The sequence below is a fragment of the Morus notabilis genome, unplaced genomic scaffold (assembly GCF_000414095.1).
Source record: "Morus notabilis unplaced genomic scaffold, ASM41409v2 Scaffold2196, whole genome shotgun sequence".
NCBI lineage: Eukaryota > Viridiplantae > Streptophyta > Magnoliopsida > Rosales > Moraceae > Morus > Morus notabilis.
This window is the reverse complement of record NW_010361038.1, coordinates 69,598-87,503: the sequence shown is the minus strand read 5'-3', so window position 1 is coordinate 87,503 and position 17,906 is coordinate 69,598. Positions and strand designations below refer to the sequence as shown.

Below are 17,906 nucleotides of genomic sequence, written 5' to 3'. Positions count from 1 at the left end.
CCTGCTGATGCCCGCTTAGAGGCCAAGGTTTAGGTGGATCTGAGCATGTTATTGTAATTTGAATTGGTTCTGATTCAAAATTGTTCAAGGTGTCATTTTTTTTATCTTTTTATTTTATTTTTTCCCCCTTACTAACTACGTGACAACAAGATACTAAGATTGAATAATAACAGACTCATAACCCTCAAGAGTATTTTATTTACTCCATATGTTAATATGTTTTCGTCTTTGGTTTATCATAATGGAGTGGTGATTCTTTTTTGAATCCTCCGTTTCTTTTCTTTTCCTTTTTCATTGTTTGAATTAGTGTCCTCATAGTTTATTTTACTATTACACTTGTGATGTATGCTTTATATTAAGGAAACAGTTGGATTAGCATGCGATCAATGTCTATAAAGATTATGTTCTATGACAATTAGCTCTTTTTATATATGTCCATTGTTGCATGTTGAGCCTAATGCATAGGTTAATGCAATCTTTCAATTATATTTCACATTTGGTTTTACATGGTTTTGATTTTTCTGTTTTGATATTAACTTCAGAATATTCCTATTCTAACATGTTTTCTCCTGTCATCTTCTCGCACAGTTTCTCCATGTTTGGATCCTTAGAGAGTATTTATCATATGCTATGGAAATCCCAGACCAGAAGGATGGAGATTTGGAGCGTCTCATTGATGATTTTGTCCTCATTTGTTTGTTTGTGGGAAATGACTTTCTACCTCACATGCCTTCACTGGAAATATCTGAGGTTGTCCTCCCAAGATGCTTCTATGATATATAATATTTTGTGTTGTATTGTTAGTTCGGTTCTTCATTTTTGTCCTGTTGATCATAACAAATTTCTCTCCTTCTCCTTGGTTCTTTTTCATGGAGGTGCAACTTTATTTTATTTATGAATTATAAGTTTTTAATGGGAGAAATTTCTGTAAAACTGAATCATTGTCTTCTGTGGTTAAATTTCTGAGAAATTTTATCTTCCCCCATGCTTTAAATTTTTTGAATCCTGTGCCTTGTGGATGGTGAATTTGTCACTTGCATTTTGCTGTTATCTTTTTATTTGTCCCAGTCCTAGAACTCATGGTTATTGTTGGACGTGACTGATATTTTTTCTTTATGGTGCTTGAATGTTCCAGGGGGCTATTGATTTGCTCATGACAATTTACAAAAAGGAATTTGTAAGAATGGGCGGTTACATAACTAAATCTTTTAAGGTGAATAGTTGGAGTTTCTGCAATATTCATGATTTTTGCTGTTAGATGTGATACTTCTTTACCTTATCTTTTTATGATTAAAAATTCGACTATATTTGTAGGTTTCTCATATTCCACGTTATTTCCTAATTCGTAGGTAAATTTGAATAAGATGAAGTACTTTTTAGAAGCCGTGGGATCTCATGAAGGTGCCATCTTGAGAAAACGTGGGCAGGTAGTGATCATTAAGTAGACACTTAAAATTGTTTCTTGTTCATTTTTCTATACTTTTAAATGTTTAGCAAGGATAAAAAATGATTTCCATAGTTTACAACTACCTAACTACTTTTTAACTTAATGGAAAAAAATCATCATCTTCATCTTCTAACTTAATGGAGTTCTAGTTAGCGGATTGATTTTTTATGGAAGATGAAGACAATTCTTTCCGTTAAGTTATAACAGTAGTTAGGTGGATGTGAAGTATGAAAGTCATTTGTTTGGCATCTAATCTTTATACTGGCTGGCGAATTTTGTGTGGGGAATTGGCCCCCGAAAAACACTATGTATTCTCATGGAGTCCAAGGACCAGGAGATTTCTTGTTCCTTGACTGAAAAGCATCTTTTTTTTTTTTTTTTTTTGAATATCCATGTGTGAAGCTTGTTTTTTGGATTGTTATTGGTCCTTTGTATTGCTGGTATAAGTGGCACCTCATATGGCTGCACAGTTCAATAATGTTCTAAGACTAGCCTTTATGGGTTTTGCCCTTATTATTGGTATGTCCCTGGTATGCGATTTGTGCTTCTGCTGCTAACAGGTCGTAAATATTTCTTTTGGACATTGCTTTTGGTTTAGTAAAAAGCATTGGTAAACAAACTTTTTGCTGCTTTTCTTATTGATATATCTTTTTTTAAGGAGTGTTATAAAAATCTTAGAGACGTCTTCAAAAGCTACAGCCTACTGTAGAGCTTGAGTGTGCTAAGTTTAACAAGTTATATAGACATAGACTATGCTATCTTGTTTGCTTTGATTATTTCATAATTTTTCTTAATAATGCACTTTTTTCAGAAAAAAAAGGAGAGGGATTTCCTGGATCGGCGTTTTTCAAAGAATACTAGTGTTAGAACAACACCTGTTGGTGGAGATTCAATGAACGTATGTTGTGAGCTCAAGTATCAGTTAAACTCAACTTGATGACCATATTCTTTTTTTTTCTCCTTGAAATTATGTTTTCATCAAATTTTACCTAAAGCAGTCCCGTGCGCTGGAGGTTCGAGCACCAAAAGGATCCGTCTCACTTAGCACAACTACAAAAGTTGACAAGGTTTATACATAACGTGCTTCCTTGGTCTGTTTATGTTGCAATCTGACTCATTTTTGTGTTCATATTTTGAAGTTTTGGTGCATTGACAGATTAAATACGGAGAAGTGGGTTGGAAAGAGAGATATTATGCTGAAAAATTTGAGGCTGAAACTGAGGATGACTGTGAGAGAATTCGGCAAGATGTGGTAGGATATCCTACTCATAATTTACTTACTGTATGGTCGCATAGGAGTTCTTCTCCTCCTCCTTCTCCTTCTCCTTCTTCTCCTTCTACTCCTCCTCCTTTATTTTTTTATTTTTATTTTATTTTTATAAGAAATCATACTTCAGTAGAATAAAACATGAAGTACAAAGATCACAAGAAAAAAGGACATGAGTATGCATGATTGTCATTATTATTTCTTTGAAGGTTTGTGATTTAAACGTCTCTGGCATTTTATATAGGTGTTGAAATATACAGAGGGCATTTGCTGGGTTATGCATTACTATTATGAAGGTGTATGCTCCTGGCAATGGTATGTAGACTCTTCTTTGATTTTAGGTTTTTCACCTTTCTGTTGTAATACTTTTTTCGTGCCTAAAATTTGCCGAGATTTTTTCTTTATCGTGTGATGAAATGAGATTGGATCAATTCGAGATCCACATTTTATCATTTGCCATGTCCATATTTGAATTGCTCAAGCCTCATTTTTCAGTCGTGACCTTAAAAGGTCATATTGCTTCTTTCCTCTTGTAGTAGAAGCAAGTAGTAAGCAAAATAACTTGACATTATCCACTTGTTTCTAAAAGGTCATCTTTTTCTTCTTTTCCATTAGGAGGTAGTAAGCTAAGTAATGGTCACACACATGCGCACGCGCAGAAGGTCATAATTTGCTTCTTCCTTTATAGTAAAAGAAAGTAGTAAGCAAAATAACCTGACTTTATTCACTTGTTTCTAAAAGGTCATATTTTTCTTGTTCTTTTCCAGTAGGAGGTAGTAAGCTAAGTAATGGTCACACACACACACACACACATGCAGAAGGTCATTTGCTTCTTCCTTTACAGTAGGAGCAAGTAATAAGCTAAGTAATAGGTCTTCGAGAAATGCTAGCAAACTCTCTTTCTGTCACCCTTTTTGTCATTCTCTGCATTCATTGTTTGACTCGTGAACTCCACTAACATGATATATTTTTATTTAAACAGAAAATGAGATAGTGGAGTCCACGTGTCAAACAGTAGAATGCAAAGAGAGTGATAGAAAGTGTCCCTAGCATTTTTCTAGGTCTTCTTTTGCTTTAGCTTACTTCCTCCTGTACCAGTTTCTTTTCAAAAGGCCAATGTGTGCTTTGTCTGTGATGGAGTACCATGACTGTTTCGCAAGAAAACAAAGGGGTCACATGGATTATGCTTTTCTACTTGGGCCTGCATGCATGCATGCTTGTGTATGTACATACCCGCATTGTCTTGTGGCCTCTTTGTCATTTCCCATAATTGTGCCATCAATACCAACGCAACCATGGATAACTTTGCTGTTCAAATTGGGACATTATTCTGGTTTGGATTTCCATGTCAGTGAAAACATTTTTAAATCCACAACATTTCTCCTTCAAATGTTAAAGGCTTGTCTTCCATGTCAGCATTGTAATTTTATTACTCTATTAATCCAGTGTCCGACCTGCAGGTTTTATCCTTATCATTATGCTCCATTTGCTTCAGATTTCCATGATATTGGAAAATTGAAGATTCAATTCACACTTGGGCAACCCTTTAAACCAGTTGATCAGTTGATGGCTGTATTACCTTCTGCAAGGTTTTATTTATTTATTTATTTATTATTATTATTTTTGTTGTTTTTACCGACCTCAGTATTTGTTTCACTTGCCTTACCATATTAGTCATATGACCTGACACATTGGTGCACATGCAGTGCACACGCTGCTCTTCCGTTGTTTTATAGGAAGCTTATGACTGAAACGTCATCACCTTTATTCGCTTTTTATCCTACGGGTATCAAATTTTATTATCTTCTATGTTTTGCTCATATGAAATTTTAATTTTCTATGTCAGTTAATAAGAAATATTCTTGCAGATTTTGAGCTTGATTTGAATGGAAAACGGTTTTCTTGGCAAGTATGTACATTTCGGGATTTTCATATCTTAATTTTTGTTTTCCTTGAGCATAGACAAATTATGTTGTATTATTCTGTGAACTTGCTGAAAAATCAAAAATATTTTTGGATGATTTGGTCACACCCACCCACCCCACACACTCACGTGTAGAAGTGTTCTTCATGTCATGCACGACATGGTTTGAAATATCTTAGGTTAAGTGGTGGCTGTTCGCACCTGGACTGACCTCTTTGTTAAAATGCTGCGCTAAATAAATTCACAGTTTTTCCCGTTAGAAACAGCCTAAGCATTATACCAGTTCCTTTTTTAATACTCTTCAGGAACTTTCTTAACCACTTAAAATGTTAATTTGATTTCGTAATTATTATATTTTTGATATTATAATTTAGTTTTATTTTAGGATTTGGCAAGTCTGCAGGTTGAGCTTCTTCTAACACTTGGATGTCTGTGTATTGTCTGGAAATCAGGCTATCTGTAAACTTCCATTCATTGAAGAGTCCCTACTTCTTTCAGAGATTGCAAGAGTAGAACACACATTGACGGTAAGACTTGAAACCGACATCGTTTTGTTTTTATCACAGTTGTTTCTTTCTAGGCATTTATCCGGGTATTTAAGTGCTGTGTCAAATGATCAAATGTATGACATATCTGAGAAACATTTAAACTGGAAGCTGGAATGTTTCTTCTGTTTTTTTGTTGTTTAACAGCTCATACAATATGCAATTAAGAAAATTGCCGCGCTCTTTCTCTCTCTCTCTCTCTCTCTATATATATATATATATGTATATATAATAATATTATATATATCTAAATCTTTATTTTTAATTTTTTAGCTCTTTGTTAAGTATGTAATCATTTTATCTTCCAATGTTTCTCACTGGGAATGTGTTGACATAGGATGAGGAGAGACGAAGGAACCGTTTGGGCTTGGATGTACTTTTCGTTCACAGTTCTCATTCTTTTTCAGAGAGTTTAGTTCTTTTCAGTCAAAGAAATGAGTTGGTGGCTCAAGTTAAAGAGAAAATTAACCCAAAATTCAGGTATGTTTTCTGTCTCCATCAGCAGATTACTTCTACTTTTGAGATTGGGAGAAATATAGAGGCCTCCCTTCCATTTTAGGATGCTGACATTTCACTTTGACATTTTGTGCACATCTTATAACAACCAACTCTTTGTGCACAATTTTGTAGTCATTTGAGGACTTTTAACATTCTTTTGTATTTGGCAAGAACGAGTTGGCTTTTAAGTGGACTAGTGGAGTGGTGTTTTCTTTTTCTGGGGCTTTTCAGGATTTTAATGCTAATCATGTTATGTGATTTCAATCATGTAGTGCCGGAATGAATGGGTACATGTTCATTCCTGATAAAACTGTGAAGCCGGAGCAAATAGATTCGCCAATTGATGGAATGGAGATGATTGCAAATAATAAAGTCTTGTATGTTAATTTCACAGTCGCTTATAGACCGATTTTAATTACTATTTGTCTCTCATATATGCTTAATCTTAGTCTCTGTTTCTCCAGGTCCTTGTTCTATGATAATCCTCGCTTCCTAGGGCATATTCCTAGACCGCCAGAGAAAGTTGCATGGCCTAGCAAGGTACAAAATTAATATTTTATTCGTGTATATATTTAAGCAGTTGATGTTCTGTACGTTCTATGTGATATTGTAGTTCTGCACTGGACTTGACAACAATTTTTTAAGATCTGACAAATAATGATTACTGATTTTTGCCTGTATGCCTGAATGTAAACTATTCATATATTTTTTTAATTCTGAACCAGAGAAAAGAAGATTGGGCAATGACATATTAAAGATATATTTTCTTTCTAAACCAGTTTACAATTGTACGATATTAGGCAACGGGTGTTGGGGGTGTTTTGTTTTGTTTTTCTTTTTTTTACGGTAAATCATTTCATTTTGGCATTATTAGTGCTGGACATCTTGCTTTTTCGATCACCTCATGCTGTAGTGTTGAATATTGAGTACCATGGGTGTTCATTACCATTTTTTATTTGATATTTGCGAATACATTTTGCTTTGGGGATAAGTGTCAATTGAAGTTTTCATTGAAGTCATCATATGACATTCTTGAGATTCATTATCTGTGTTTATTGCCGTTTACCAATTCAACGTAGCTGTATGTGGTTGCTCCCTATACTAAATCAGTGTCTTTCTTAGCTTTTCTTTTTGTGTTTTTATCTTTTGCTTACATTTTTTCACTTTATCTTTCCTTTCTCAGTGTATCTGCAAGAAAGACATTAAACCTAAACCATTTTTGTGGCATGAGCAGACAGCTGTTGTTGGACGGTTACATTCTCTAATGTGAGTCCCCTACCGTCGTCTTTCTATAGAGCATATTAACTAGGCGTTGGATAAAATATGAGCATTGTTAGTTTATGCAAATTTGCAAATATTAAGATTTAGCTCATTACTATGTTTCTTCTGTTCATATTATTATTAAACTCCCTATTCATCAAATGAATATGATTTGAGAGTGTTGGTTTTGCTTACTTTGCCACTTACTTTACTAGGCAAAAGATTGAGACTAAGAGCATGGCCGGACATTTACACTTCTTGGGGCACTTAAAAAAAAATTGATGAGGATCTCTTGAAAAGGAAAAAAAAAAGGATGAGGTCTCTCGATGTCTCAGTTTTTCTTAACTCACTAAATAAAACTTTTCAGGCCCATCCGCAATTCTGTCTCTGGCTCCCATCTTGCAAAATCAGCTCGTCAACTTGTGTTGACGTGGTGCCTTGAAATGCAGCAAAAGAGCACAGGATCTCTGGAAGGCGGTGAAGGTGCAAGTGCAGATGGAGTGTTGTGCTGTGAACATTCGAGAACAGTTTGCCCCGGTGGTGTTGGTGCAAATGGACCTCCAACCGTTCCATGTACAGTAGAAGTGGCATCTGTAGGTGATACTGCAGGTGACAAGAGTTGCAGTAATGGCGGTGATGGAATATCATCTGCTCGTAAAAGTAAGAAGCGAAGATGGAAAAGCAAACAGATCAATGATTGTGAATTAATGGCGTCACGTTCAAATTTACAAGGAACATCATCTGCACATGTCACTGGAGATGATAAGAGTTGCAGTAATGGTCGATCTGATGGACAAGTTGTTGTCGTTCTGGATAACAATCAACGCAGAGATGAATCGACACACCAATTGGTGGTGGATCGGACAGATGATGATAAAAGCAGCATTTATCGTGAACTTCGGAAGCGTATAAAGATGTTTAAACGAAATAAAGGGGGTATAGTCCCCAATGTCAATGTAGATGGATTATCTTGCAATATGAATTTGAAAAAAGGAATTTGTGCTGATGAGACTCCATGTGAGAAAACCATAGCAGCAGATGAATTGAGGACACAAGCTGTTGGTGTTCCAGATAACAATCAAGGTGGAGATGAATCAACACACCAATTGCAGGATCAAACAGCTGGTGATAAAAGGAGCACTGATGGTGGATCTGGTAAGCGTAAACAGAACAATGATTGTGAATTCTCTGATCACTCTTTGGGTGCAAATGGAATGGTGTCACGTTCAAATTTACAAGGAACATCATCTGCACATGTCACTGGAGATGATAAGAGTTACAGTAATGGTCGATCTGATGAACAAGCTGTTGTCGTTCCAGATAACAATCAACGCAGAGATGAATCGACACACCATTTGGTGGTGGATCGGACAGATGGTGATAAAAGCAGCATTTATGGTGAACTTCGGAAGCGTATAAAGAAGTTTAAACGGAACAAAGGCAGTATAGTCCCCAATGTCCATGTAGATGGATTATCTTGCAATATGAATTTGAAAAAAGGAATTTGTGCTGATGAGACTCCATGTGAGAAAACCATAGCAGCAGATGAATTGAGGACACAAGCTGTTGGTGTTCCAGATAACAATCAAGGTGGAGATGAATCAACACACCAATTGCAGGATCAAACAGCTGGTGATAAAAGCAGCACTGATGGTGGATCTGGTAAGCGTAAACAGGACAATGATTGTGAATTCTCTGATCACTCTTTGGGTGCAAATGGAATGGCGTCACGTTCAAATTTACAAGGAACATCATCTGAACATGTCACTGGAGATGATAAGAGTTTCAGTAATGGTCGATTTGATGAACAAGCTGTTGTCGTTCCGGATAACAATCAACGCGGAGATGAATCGACACACCAATTGGTGGTGGATCAGACAGATGGTGATAAAAGGAGCATTTATGGTGAACTTCGGAAGCGTATAAAGAAGTCTAAACGGAGCAAAGGGAGTATAGTCCCCAATGTCCACATAGATGGATTATCTTGCAATATGAGTTTGAAAAAAGGAATTTGTGCTGATAAGACTCCATGTGAGAAAACCATAGCAGCAGATGAATCGAGGACACAAGCTGTTGGTGTTCCAGATAACAATCAAGGTGGAGATGAATCAACACACCAATTGCAGGATCAAACAGCTGGTGATAAAAGCAGTACTGATGGTGGATCTGGTAAGCGTAAAACGAAACAGAGACGTAAAAAAGGCAATAAGTTAATTCCCAATGAGGATGGAGGTACAGTTGGATTATCTTCCAATTTTAATTTAGAGAAAGGAATTTGTGCTGAGGGTCAAGGTGAGAAAACCATAGTAGCTGAATTAAGTAAACAAGCCGTTGGTGTTCAAGGTAAAGAGGAATTGGCATGCCAATTGCTGGTGGATCAAACAGCTGATGATAAAAGCATCGTCCATGAAGGTAAGGATGGAATATCTTGCCATGTGGATTTGGACAAAGGAATTTTTGCAAAGGGGGCGCATCGTGGAAAAACCATAGCAGCAGTTGTTACGAGAAAACAAGTTGGTGTTCCAGATAAAAATCAAGGTGGAGATGAATTGACATACCAATTGCAGATCAATCAAAAAGCTGGTGGTGAAAGCAGCATTGATGGTGGATCGAGGAAACGAAAACAAGAACAAAGACAGAAGAGAGGGACTGCCATTCCAGATGAGTACGTGGGGCTGGATGGATTGGCTTGCTGTTCGAATTTGGTAGAGACAGTTTGTGCAAGTGGGCATGAAGGTGATAAAAAAAAAGTTTGTGGCAAATCATTGGGACCGAAACAGGGACAGGAAAAACGTAATGTTATACCAGACAACATTGTTGGAGGCATAGAATCAACATTTTCAACTTTGAGGGAAGCCGTCTATGCGACTCCGACTGAAACTAAAGGAAACTGATGGATGGCCATGTGGGTGAAGATGGATTTGGCGTGCCATTTAAACCCCAAGGAGATGGTTCTTGTTAACGAGTCTGCAGATGATGAAAATAGCCAAACTAAGAAACGGAGACGTAAGAGAGGAAAGGGCAAAGGAAAGGGAAAACTAGTTGAAGACCCTGATAACTGCTTTACCAGCCTGGATAATAATGCAGTCCGGTGCAATTCAAATACCAGAGACTGCGGTTCGTGCCAGTGTAACTGGAGGTGATAAAAGTTCCTTTGAGTTGGAGGTCATGTTTCAACATAAAAGTCAATTAGAAGAGAGTTCAGGACCAAAAATTTTGTTTCACTATATTCCTAGTTATGCAGCTGAAAATTTTTGTTTTCTTGTTTTTTTTGTTTTTGTTTTTTTTTTCCTCCCTCCCCGCTAAAATTCAGGTACTCAACAGAGGGCTGTACTTGATATAGTTTGTTCTGAGGGTGACTTTTAAAAAGATGTCACCACAAGCTTTGGCTGCTTGAGTTTCTATTTGTTTACCTCGTAATTCATTTTGATTTTCATCTACGAATGTGCTTTGTATTGGGGAAAGTCACCTGCTTGTACTTTATTGAGGGTTGCCCAATCCTTGTGCTTATTCTTGTTTTGGTTATGGAAACATTCTAGTTATATTTGTTGTTTTTCTGCTTAATGTGATTAAAAGTTTTAAGGTCATTCACAAAAACGACTTGTCGCTTGTTCTTTTGATTTTGTGTCGATTTTACTTTCATGTCGTTCAGCGAAAACGTTTTTATCATTTGAATATTCCAGGTTTTCTATACTCTCGGTGAAAATTTTACGGTTTTCACACATGAAAATTGCAAACAATATTCATTTATTGAATTGCAAATGTAGTTTAAGTCGTCGTTCACGTTCGTTAACTTGTGCTCTTAATCACTAAAAACGGCAGTCGTATTTAATATTTTGCAGTCGGCCTTCTAAATCTTGATCCTTTAAAGGCTCAAGCAATAAACCACGTCTCACATGTATTCGCAGACTCTGTACTTCAAAACTTGCTGTCGTTTCTTTTTCCCTCTTGAAAACGACGAGCCGTCAATTGCAGTTCACAATCTTTACCGTTCGTCCTGGAATCACTCATCGTATTATGCGCCCGTTTAGCATAGGCCTCGCTTTTAGCTTTTAGCCTTTTTTATTTTTATTTTTATTTTTATTATAAGTTACGGCAGAGCGGATCAGGATGTTAAATCTTGTTTTTGTGCAGCAGATTCTAAAAACTGTAGCAGCAGAAAGCTGTCACCAGTTGTTTTTATACAGCTGTTTTTGTTGTTAGTGTCTAAATTTATTAAAATAATCTTGATAATAAAATAATTTTTTATCTACCTAATTTATTTTTCATACTAAATTTAAAATATATGCTTTTAAATATTTATTTAAAAATAAAAATTATTTTATAAATATACTATGTTAAAATTTATTCAAATATATTTTTTATACTAATCAATGTTTAAAAAGAACAACAATAAATACTACATTTAACAATTTATATTTTAGAAAATATTAAATGATAAGTTAAAATCACATAAATTTTTTAGTACTATGGTTTAAAAATATTATGAATATTGATTTTATAAATAGATGAAACTAACAATAATATGTGTGTTAAAACATGTCTATTTTAGTCACTATATCTTTACAGTAATTTAATAAATAATTTATCAAACACATACATTTTTACTTCTGCTATTCACAATAACTTTGAAAAAAAACATTTACTAAATATTTACATACTTCTTCTGATCACAGTAATTTCTAACTAATAATACAGTATTAATACAAACTTTTAATAGCACATCAAGCTGGCTCTTAGAGTCTTATGTCGTCATCGTCATGTTCTGTTTATGCATTTTAGTATAAACTAACGACATGTCGTTTAAGGAAAAATTTTGTCGTTTCGTTTTCACCGAGAAACGACATTTTGTCCTCTATCCAACTTCTGAGGAATATTTTTCCTTTTCTTTTTTTTTTTAAAAAAAAAAAGAGGGAAAATTGCCGTGGATGATTCTCTTTAAGTAGATGATGATAATGATGATCAAGTTCCTAACTTTACCACGAAATTAATCTTTTACCTTCTCCTAACTTTACCACGAAATTAATCTTTTACCTCCCCCAAAAAAAAAAAAAAAAAAAAAGCCATGCCTGTCACCGGCGGCGGCGACGCCAACTTCGAGGTCGGAGCGGAGGTCGAGGTAAGCACCCGCGGCGCGCTTTTCCCGGCGACGATCATCGGGAAGGGCTCCCGCGCGACAATTTTCACGGTGGAATACAAAACGCTGAAAGCCAGAAGCACCACTGGGAGAAACAAGCGCAAGGCTTTGAAGGAGGAAGTGGATATGGCAGTTCTGAGGCCGTCGCCGCCGCGAGAGAGAAGCAGCTACGCTTTCGAGCCCGGCGACGAGGTCGACGCCTTCTATAATGACGGGTGGAGAGAGGGAGTGATTGCCATCACCTCGGCGGGTTCTTCGAAATTCTCGGTTTACTTGCGAGATTTGAAGAGGCAATTGGACTTTGAGTGTCCGGAGTTGAGACTTCACAGAGAGTGGGTTAGCGGAAAGTGGGTCCCTCCTTTGGAAGAGACGGTAAGTATTCTTCTTTCTTAAGTTAACTATACTTCGAATTTTTTGTTATAATATTTTCTCTCAGTAAAATTTTAAATTTCTGTTCAATACCTATGAACTAAACGATAAATCGTTTTTGTGAGTTCGTGTTTTTCAATTTGTTTAAGCAAAGGTAAGGTCCAAGCTTTTCCTATAATGCTTGAATATTTTGTCCTTTTTGTGGTTGAATTTATTGTTTAGGGTTTGGTTTTTGGCTTCTTGTTGGTGATTTTATTTATTGTATCATGGGTATGAAGTTTCGAGCTTTATTCATATATCTGCTCAACAGTTTTAAGGCCGTTTATGAAAACGACATGTCGTTTTTTCTTTTGGGATTGTCTCTATTTTAGTTTTATGTCGTTTGTTCTTTCTTGGGTTCTGTTTTACTGTATCATACGATGGTGTTATGTGCTCTGGTCTTTCAATGTGTTGAAGCAAAGGTCCTAGCTTTATCTATAATATTTGGATATTTTGTCTTTTTTGGGGGTTGAATTTTTTGTTTAAGGTTTTGGTTTTGGGATTGTCGTTTGTGATTTATTGGATCATGACTCGGTACACGGGATGGAACCTAGCAGTTCTGAAGATCATGTGAAAATATAGCAGAAAGGGATATGCATGAAATAATCATTTATTTATTTTTCTTTCTTGTTTTAGGATCTTTTGTCAGTTCCTTTATCTTCATCTTGTTTGACTCGTATGAATGAGTATCTGAGCATTCAAAATTTGCGGTCGCAGATTGTCTCAGCTTCTAAAGAAGCAAAAGCTATAAAGCAAGAGGAACTAAGTGAAGGATCACTGGTTGAGGTTCGCATCGATGAAGAAGGATTTCGAGGTTCTTGGTATGCTGCAAAAGTTGTCAAAGTAGCGGGTCAAGACAAGTATTTGGTACAGTTCAAGGGGCTAAGAATAGATGGTGATAAAGAGTTTCTGAAAGAGAAGGTTGATAAACAGAATATAAGACCTTATCCTCCGGAAGCTATTATTGTTGATGGTTTCGACTTGAACGAAAAAGTTGACGCTTTCCTTAATGACGGGTGGTGGGAAGGTGTGATTTGCAAGATCCTTAAGGGAGGAAGGTACAAAGTTTACTTTAAGGAAAGTGATGAAGAACTGGTGTTTGAACACTGTGATTTAAGACCCCATCAAGATTGGATTAATGAAACTTGGGTTATGGCTTCTCAGGTATTTGTGACTTCAAAATACCTTTTATTTTTGTTTTTGCCTTTGTTTTCTTACGTTCATTTTTTTGGCTCTATCATATGTACGAGAAACTTTATGTATTGGAGTTGATTAGATATTATGCTTTTATGGTTTGTGGTATAAAATTATCCTTTTCTTGAATATACAAGATAAAAACTTGGCTTTGTAATACTGAACCTGTGAACTACAATTATAAGTCACGGTCAGGAGATATGTGGCGCCAGCTACAGATAAGAAAACTCTACAGTTTTGCCTTGACTGAATTCCAATGTCTGTTTTCTGTTATATAGCATGGTTACATAGATTATTGATGTTGCTGATTTTTGTAATCTAATTTTCTGTGCTAATCAAGGAAATTTTTTGCAGCGCTTGAACAAAATGTAGAGAGCATTTGCAGCATTGGATAAAGTATATCATACGTTCTTTTGTAGAGTTTTTGGCCAGAAGCTCTTCGTCGGTGTTTCATTCCGTCAACTTGTTCATATTTTTGGAATCGTTATATTTGTTAATAGCAAAGATTTATTGTAAATCAGTTGTTTCCCCGTGGAATGATGTTGGAAAAAGAACACTCAAACAGTTCAATTTTTTATGTTCTATCATTTCATTGTCAAAATGAGGACAGTCAACAGTTTAAATACTGTCATCCATTTCTAATTAATCATTGAATGTATTTTTTGAGATCTCGAGTAGATTTTCATGGTGGATACCAGGACTTATTACATCCCTTAGCCTTCTTACCTTTCAAAATTTCAGATTCACGTTGGAGGAATATGCAAATATCATTCCATCTACATTCTGTAAATTGGATTTGACTCAACAATCCAAATACATTACCTGCTTGGGCAAATGCATCAACCCCCACAAGAATCAAACTTATTCACTAGGATTTTACTTCTTCAAGCTTCCATCAAGATTTAAAAGACATTTTACAGGGAATTTATCTTTTAATTACCTTTCACAAGAACTATAAAGTTTTAAAAGATTCCCTTGATCCAATTCATATTTAGCAGGCCTTACTGGTGTCCAATCTTTAGAGTAAAACACAAACTATATCCAGGTCACAGAAAGCCCCAAACAGGCAGAAACGAGATACAAAAAGCAAAAAACTCAAGATCGAAATGAAGTTCCAATTGAACAAAAAACAGTGAAACCACAACCATTTAAGATTCCTCAACTGACATAACAAACAATTAAGATTAATGAAATTTAAACAGGTCCAGTAAACAGAGTCTGCAACCGAAATGCAAAATTTGCTAAACAAAATAGTTTTAAAAAGCTGCCTAATAGGTCCAAAATTCTCTACTTCTTATCTTCCTTCTCAGCCTCTGCTGCCTTCTTCAGCCTAGCACCCAAATGGCGTTTGTTTGTGCGCTCTAGTCTAAGCTTGTCATATGCCTTGAATGATTTCAACTCATTAGTAACCTTGACAAGCTCAACAGTTGGCTTCTCGCGCGTAATAGGCAAGAACTCTCCCTGGACCTGGGTGGCATTGGCCAGTTCCTCTGGAGCAGAATCACCAGCCTAAAGCAAAATGATCAATGATTAGACAGCCCACACAAAGGAAAAAGGTCATTGAATTGGATCAAACTCAGAACAATACAATCAACTATCTTTACCTTGAATTTGCGTGCACGTCTTGGGAAGACAACCAACTTGGCCTTGTAAGTCTTCAGCCTTTGAATATTAGCTTGAAGGCTCTCCAAAGATCGGTTCTTACGGCGATGGTCAACAGATATGCCAATGGTTGGTGCAAGCTTCTTTGGGATTCCAGCTGCCTGAAAGATGAACATTAAGCACCAATGTAAGAAGCTACTTGCAAATTGAATCAATCAACAAATCAGAAATATTATTCAGACAATATGAATACAGGCCTTCTAGTATTTGATTACAATATTGCATGAGCAAGAATGGCCAACAATCATAACTTACAGACACACACAGACATGAAATCCATTAAAATTTCAAAAACAAACGACGAAATATAATTAAGAAACTTAACACCGTGAAAGAGACATTTCAAATGGAATTCTTAATATAAGATCAGACATATAGCAACAACCGACCTTCAACTCCTCCAGGGAAAAGCCCCTGCCAGCCCTAAGTTTCATGTTGTATTTCAATGTCTGTCCATGAACAACTGGACGAAGAGGTCCAGCAGTGGGTCGGGGGAAAATCTTCACAGCCTTCTTCTGACGAGCTGGTAACAATTAAAAAAAAAAAGTGTTACCAAAGAAGCCCAACCCAAAAACATTTCATTTCAACAAGTAGATTTATACAAATGAATGAACTAGTACATGACGATTTCTTAAGTGCACCACCGTCACAACGTAACAATTAATTCTGCAAGCAGAACATCTTCAAAAGAGGATGAGGAAGTCACTCACCGATTCTTCTTCTAGTCTTCCTAGCTGGCTGATTGAACCATGTCTTCACATAGTTCTGCCAATGCTTCTTGAAATGGCCATTAGGGATAACATTGTTATGCTTAACCATGGCTTACCTGCAAAATACTGCACGAACGAAAATAAAACCGACATTAGTTAAGCTTCATTTTGCATTACAGGAGGCATCAATTGAACTAGTACGAACACAAGGATGGGATTTGAATGCAACAGAAGCCTTCTAATATCCTAATCCAGTGATACAACTAGATACGTCTGCTCTCCAAAAAACATTAATGCTTATTAACAGCAAGTTATACAGACAGATGCTATAAAATCCGAATTTTTCATCAAGTATTGATGTATCATTTCATAAAGAATCCAAATTCTCGATAATTGATGTTTCACTAAGCAATAAAATCGGGCACTACGGTGTAACCCCACAAAAAATCTGAAGTCAACAAGTAATAAAACTCCGTTCAAAGAATTAAGCAAAAGAAAATCACATATAACAACATCAAACTCCGACTGAACAGAAGAACATAATTTAGATCATCATCAATATCAAAGGAGACCTAAAATCCTAAATCTAAAATTTCCATCGAACTTTCAACTCAGCCAAACAGAAAATAAGCAGAAACAACAAACAAAAATCCTGTAACATTTCTCCATAAACATTATTAACCACTTCGCAAATACGAGAAAACATACACCAAATTAAAGTATAACAGATCCACAAAGAGTATGAAAAGAAAGCACTTGTTTAGAACCAGAGAGAGAAATCGCAAGAAATGGAAATGGATACCAGAATCTGGAAAATTTCCGTTCAATGTTTTCGCGTTTTTTAGTTTCGTTAAGTTTTTTGTTTAGGGTTTAGAAGCTTTAACATAAATGTAATGGAAGGTGAAAGGAGACTTACAGGTCGCGGCGCAGAACTAATGGAAGAAGATAAACCCTAAACGAACCCCGTCGCCTTATCATTCGACTGAAAATACATATATATAGTACAAACCCTAGTTTTCCTTTTATTGGGCCGTAATATTGGACGGGCCTTCAAACGAGAGTCTACAAAATGATCTGGGCCGTTCTTTCTAAGAAAAAAAATTTGAAAAAACTGGAGAATGTAGCAAGTCTAGAGTTTTATTATTCTTGATAAATATTTTTTTATTAGTATAATTATTTGATTAAAAAAATTATGAATTAAGAATAAAAAATAAAAATTTTGACTCATATATTTTTAATGGGTATTTATCAAGATTACCCTTTTATTTACCATTTTCTTGTTCTATTTTATGGCTATCAAGAATACTATAATGTTTTCTTGTTCTATTTTATGGCTATCAAGAATACTATAATGTTTTCTTGTTCTATTTTATGGCTATCAAGAATACTATAATGTTTTCTTGTTCTATTTTATGGCTATCAAGAATACTATAATGTTTTAGATTGAGTAATATTAAGAACACCAACTTAAATATTAATTTTTGAAGCAAATTGCACTGTTACACGTAAATAATTCATCTTTTCCATAACATGCTCTGAAATTTTTATTTTGACAAACTATACCTTAAACTTTAAAATCAGTTGCAATTAAAATCATATAGCTAATAACATTATCAAAATGACAGTTTGAGACACAAGATTTGTACGTAACATAGTTTGAAAAGTGACAATCTTGATCTTTCATATGTGAATTACATGTCTTAAACTGTCAATTTGATAATATTCGTTACCTATTAGACCTCAATTGCAATTGTTTTTAATGTTTAGGATGCAATTTGCCAAAATTAAAAGTTTAAAGTGTATTATGCAAAAAATAAATAATTTAAGGTGCAACATGCAATTTATCCCAACTTT

General features: G+C 35.6%; 3 protein-coding genes across 4 annotated transcripts in view; 2 read left to right on the top strand and 1 right to left on the bottom strand.

Annotated features, from left to right (window-relative positions):
- Positions 1 to 10,495, top strand: part of LOC21386574 — a 12,533-nt gene extending 2,038 nt beyond the window's left edge. For both annotated transcript variants that reach the window (XM_024165670.1, XM_024165671.1), the window contains 16 exons: positions 589 to 750; positions 1,136 to 1,213; positions 1,350 to 1,427; positions 2,259 to 2,345; positions 2,446 to 2,514; positions 2,604 to 2,699; positions 2,959 to 3,029; positions 4,175 to 4,303; positions 4,421 to 4,500; positions 4,583 to 4,623; positions 5,091 to 5,165; positions 5,521 to 5,663; positions 5,954 to 6,058; positions 6,146 to 6,221; positions 6,865 to 6,947; positions 7,309 to 10,495. In XM_024165670.1, the coding sequence (XP_024021438.1) occupies positions 589 to 750; positions 1,136 to 1,213; positions 1,350 to 1,427; positions 2,259 to 2,345; positions 2,446 to 2,514; positions 2,604 to 2,699; positions 2,959 to 3,029; positions 4,175 to 4,303; positions 4,421 to 4,500; positions 4,583 to 4,623; positions 5,091 to 5,165; positions 5,521 to 5,663; positions 5,954 to 6,058; positions 6,146 to 6,221; positions 6,865 to 6,947; positions 7,309 to 9,835 (3,900 nt within the window). In that variant the 3' untranslated portion in view covers positions 9,836 to 10,495. The remainder of the gene's footprint in view (positions 1 to 588; positions 751 to 1,135; positions 1,214 to 1,349; positions 1,428 to 2,258; positions 2,346 to 2,445; positions 2,515 to 2,603; positions 2,700 to 2,958; positions 3,030 to 4,174; positions 4,304 to 4,420; positions 4,501 to 4,582; positions 4,624 to 5,090; positions 5,166 to 5,520; positions 5,664 to 5,953; positions 6,059 to 6,145; positions 6,222 to 6,864; positions 6,948 to 7,308) is intronic.
- Positions 10,496 to 12,006: 1,511 nt separating this feature from the next.
- On the top strand, positions 12,007 to 14,127 carry LOC112091598 (DUF724 domain-containing protein 6-like). Its single transcript, XM_024165667.1, has 3 exons — positions 12,007 to 12,450; positions 13,204 to 13,650; positions 14,035 to 14,127. Exons 1-3 carry the CDS (start codon positions 12,007 to 12,009, stop codon positions 14,050 to 14,052), a joined length of 909 nt encoding a protein of 302 aa, XP_024021435.1. The 3' UTR covers positions 14,053 to 14,127.
- A 671-nt stretch (positions 14,128 to 14,798) lies between these two features.
- LOC112091599 (60S ribosomal protein L13-1) lies at positions 14,799 to 17,035 on the bottom strand. Its single transcript, XM_024165668.1, has 5 exons — positions 16,969 to 17,035; positions 16,053 to 16,178; positions 15,732 to 15,865; positions 15,285 to 15,443; positions 14,799 to 15,189 (listed from the first exon to the last, which is right to left on the bottom strand). Exons 2-5 carry the CDS (start codon positions 16,159 to 16,161, stop codon positions 14,968 to 14,970), a joined length of 624 nt encoding a protein of 207 aa, XP_024021436.1. The 5' UTR covers positions 16,162 to 16,178; positions 16,969 to 17,035; the 3' UTR covers positions 14,799 to 14,967.
- Positions 17,036 to 17,906: the final 871 nt, after the last annotated feature.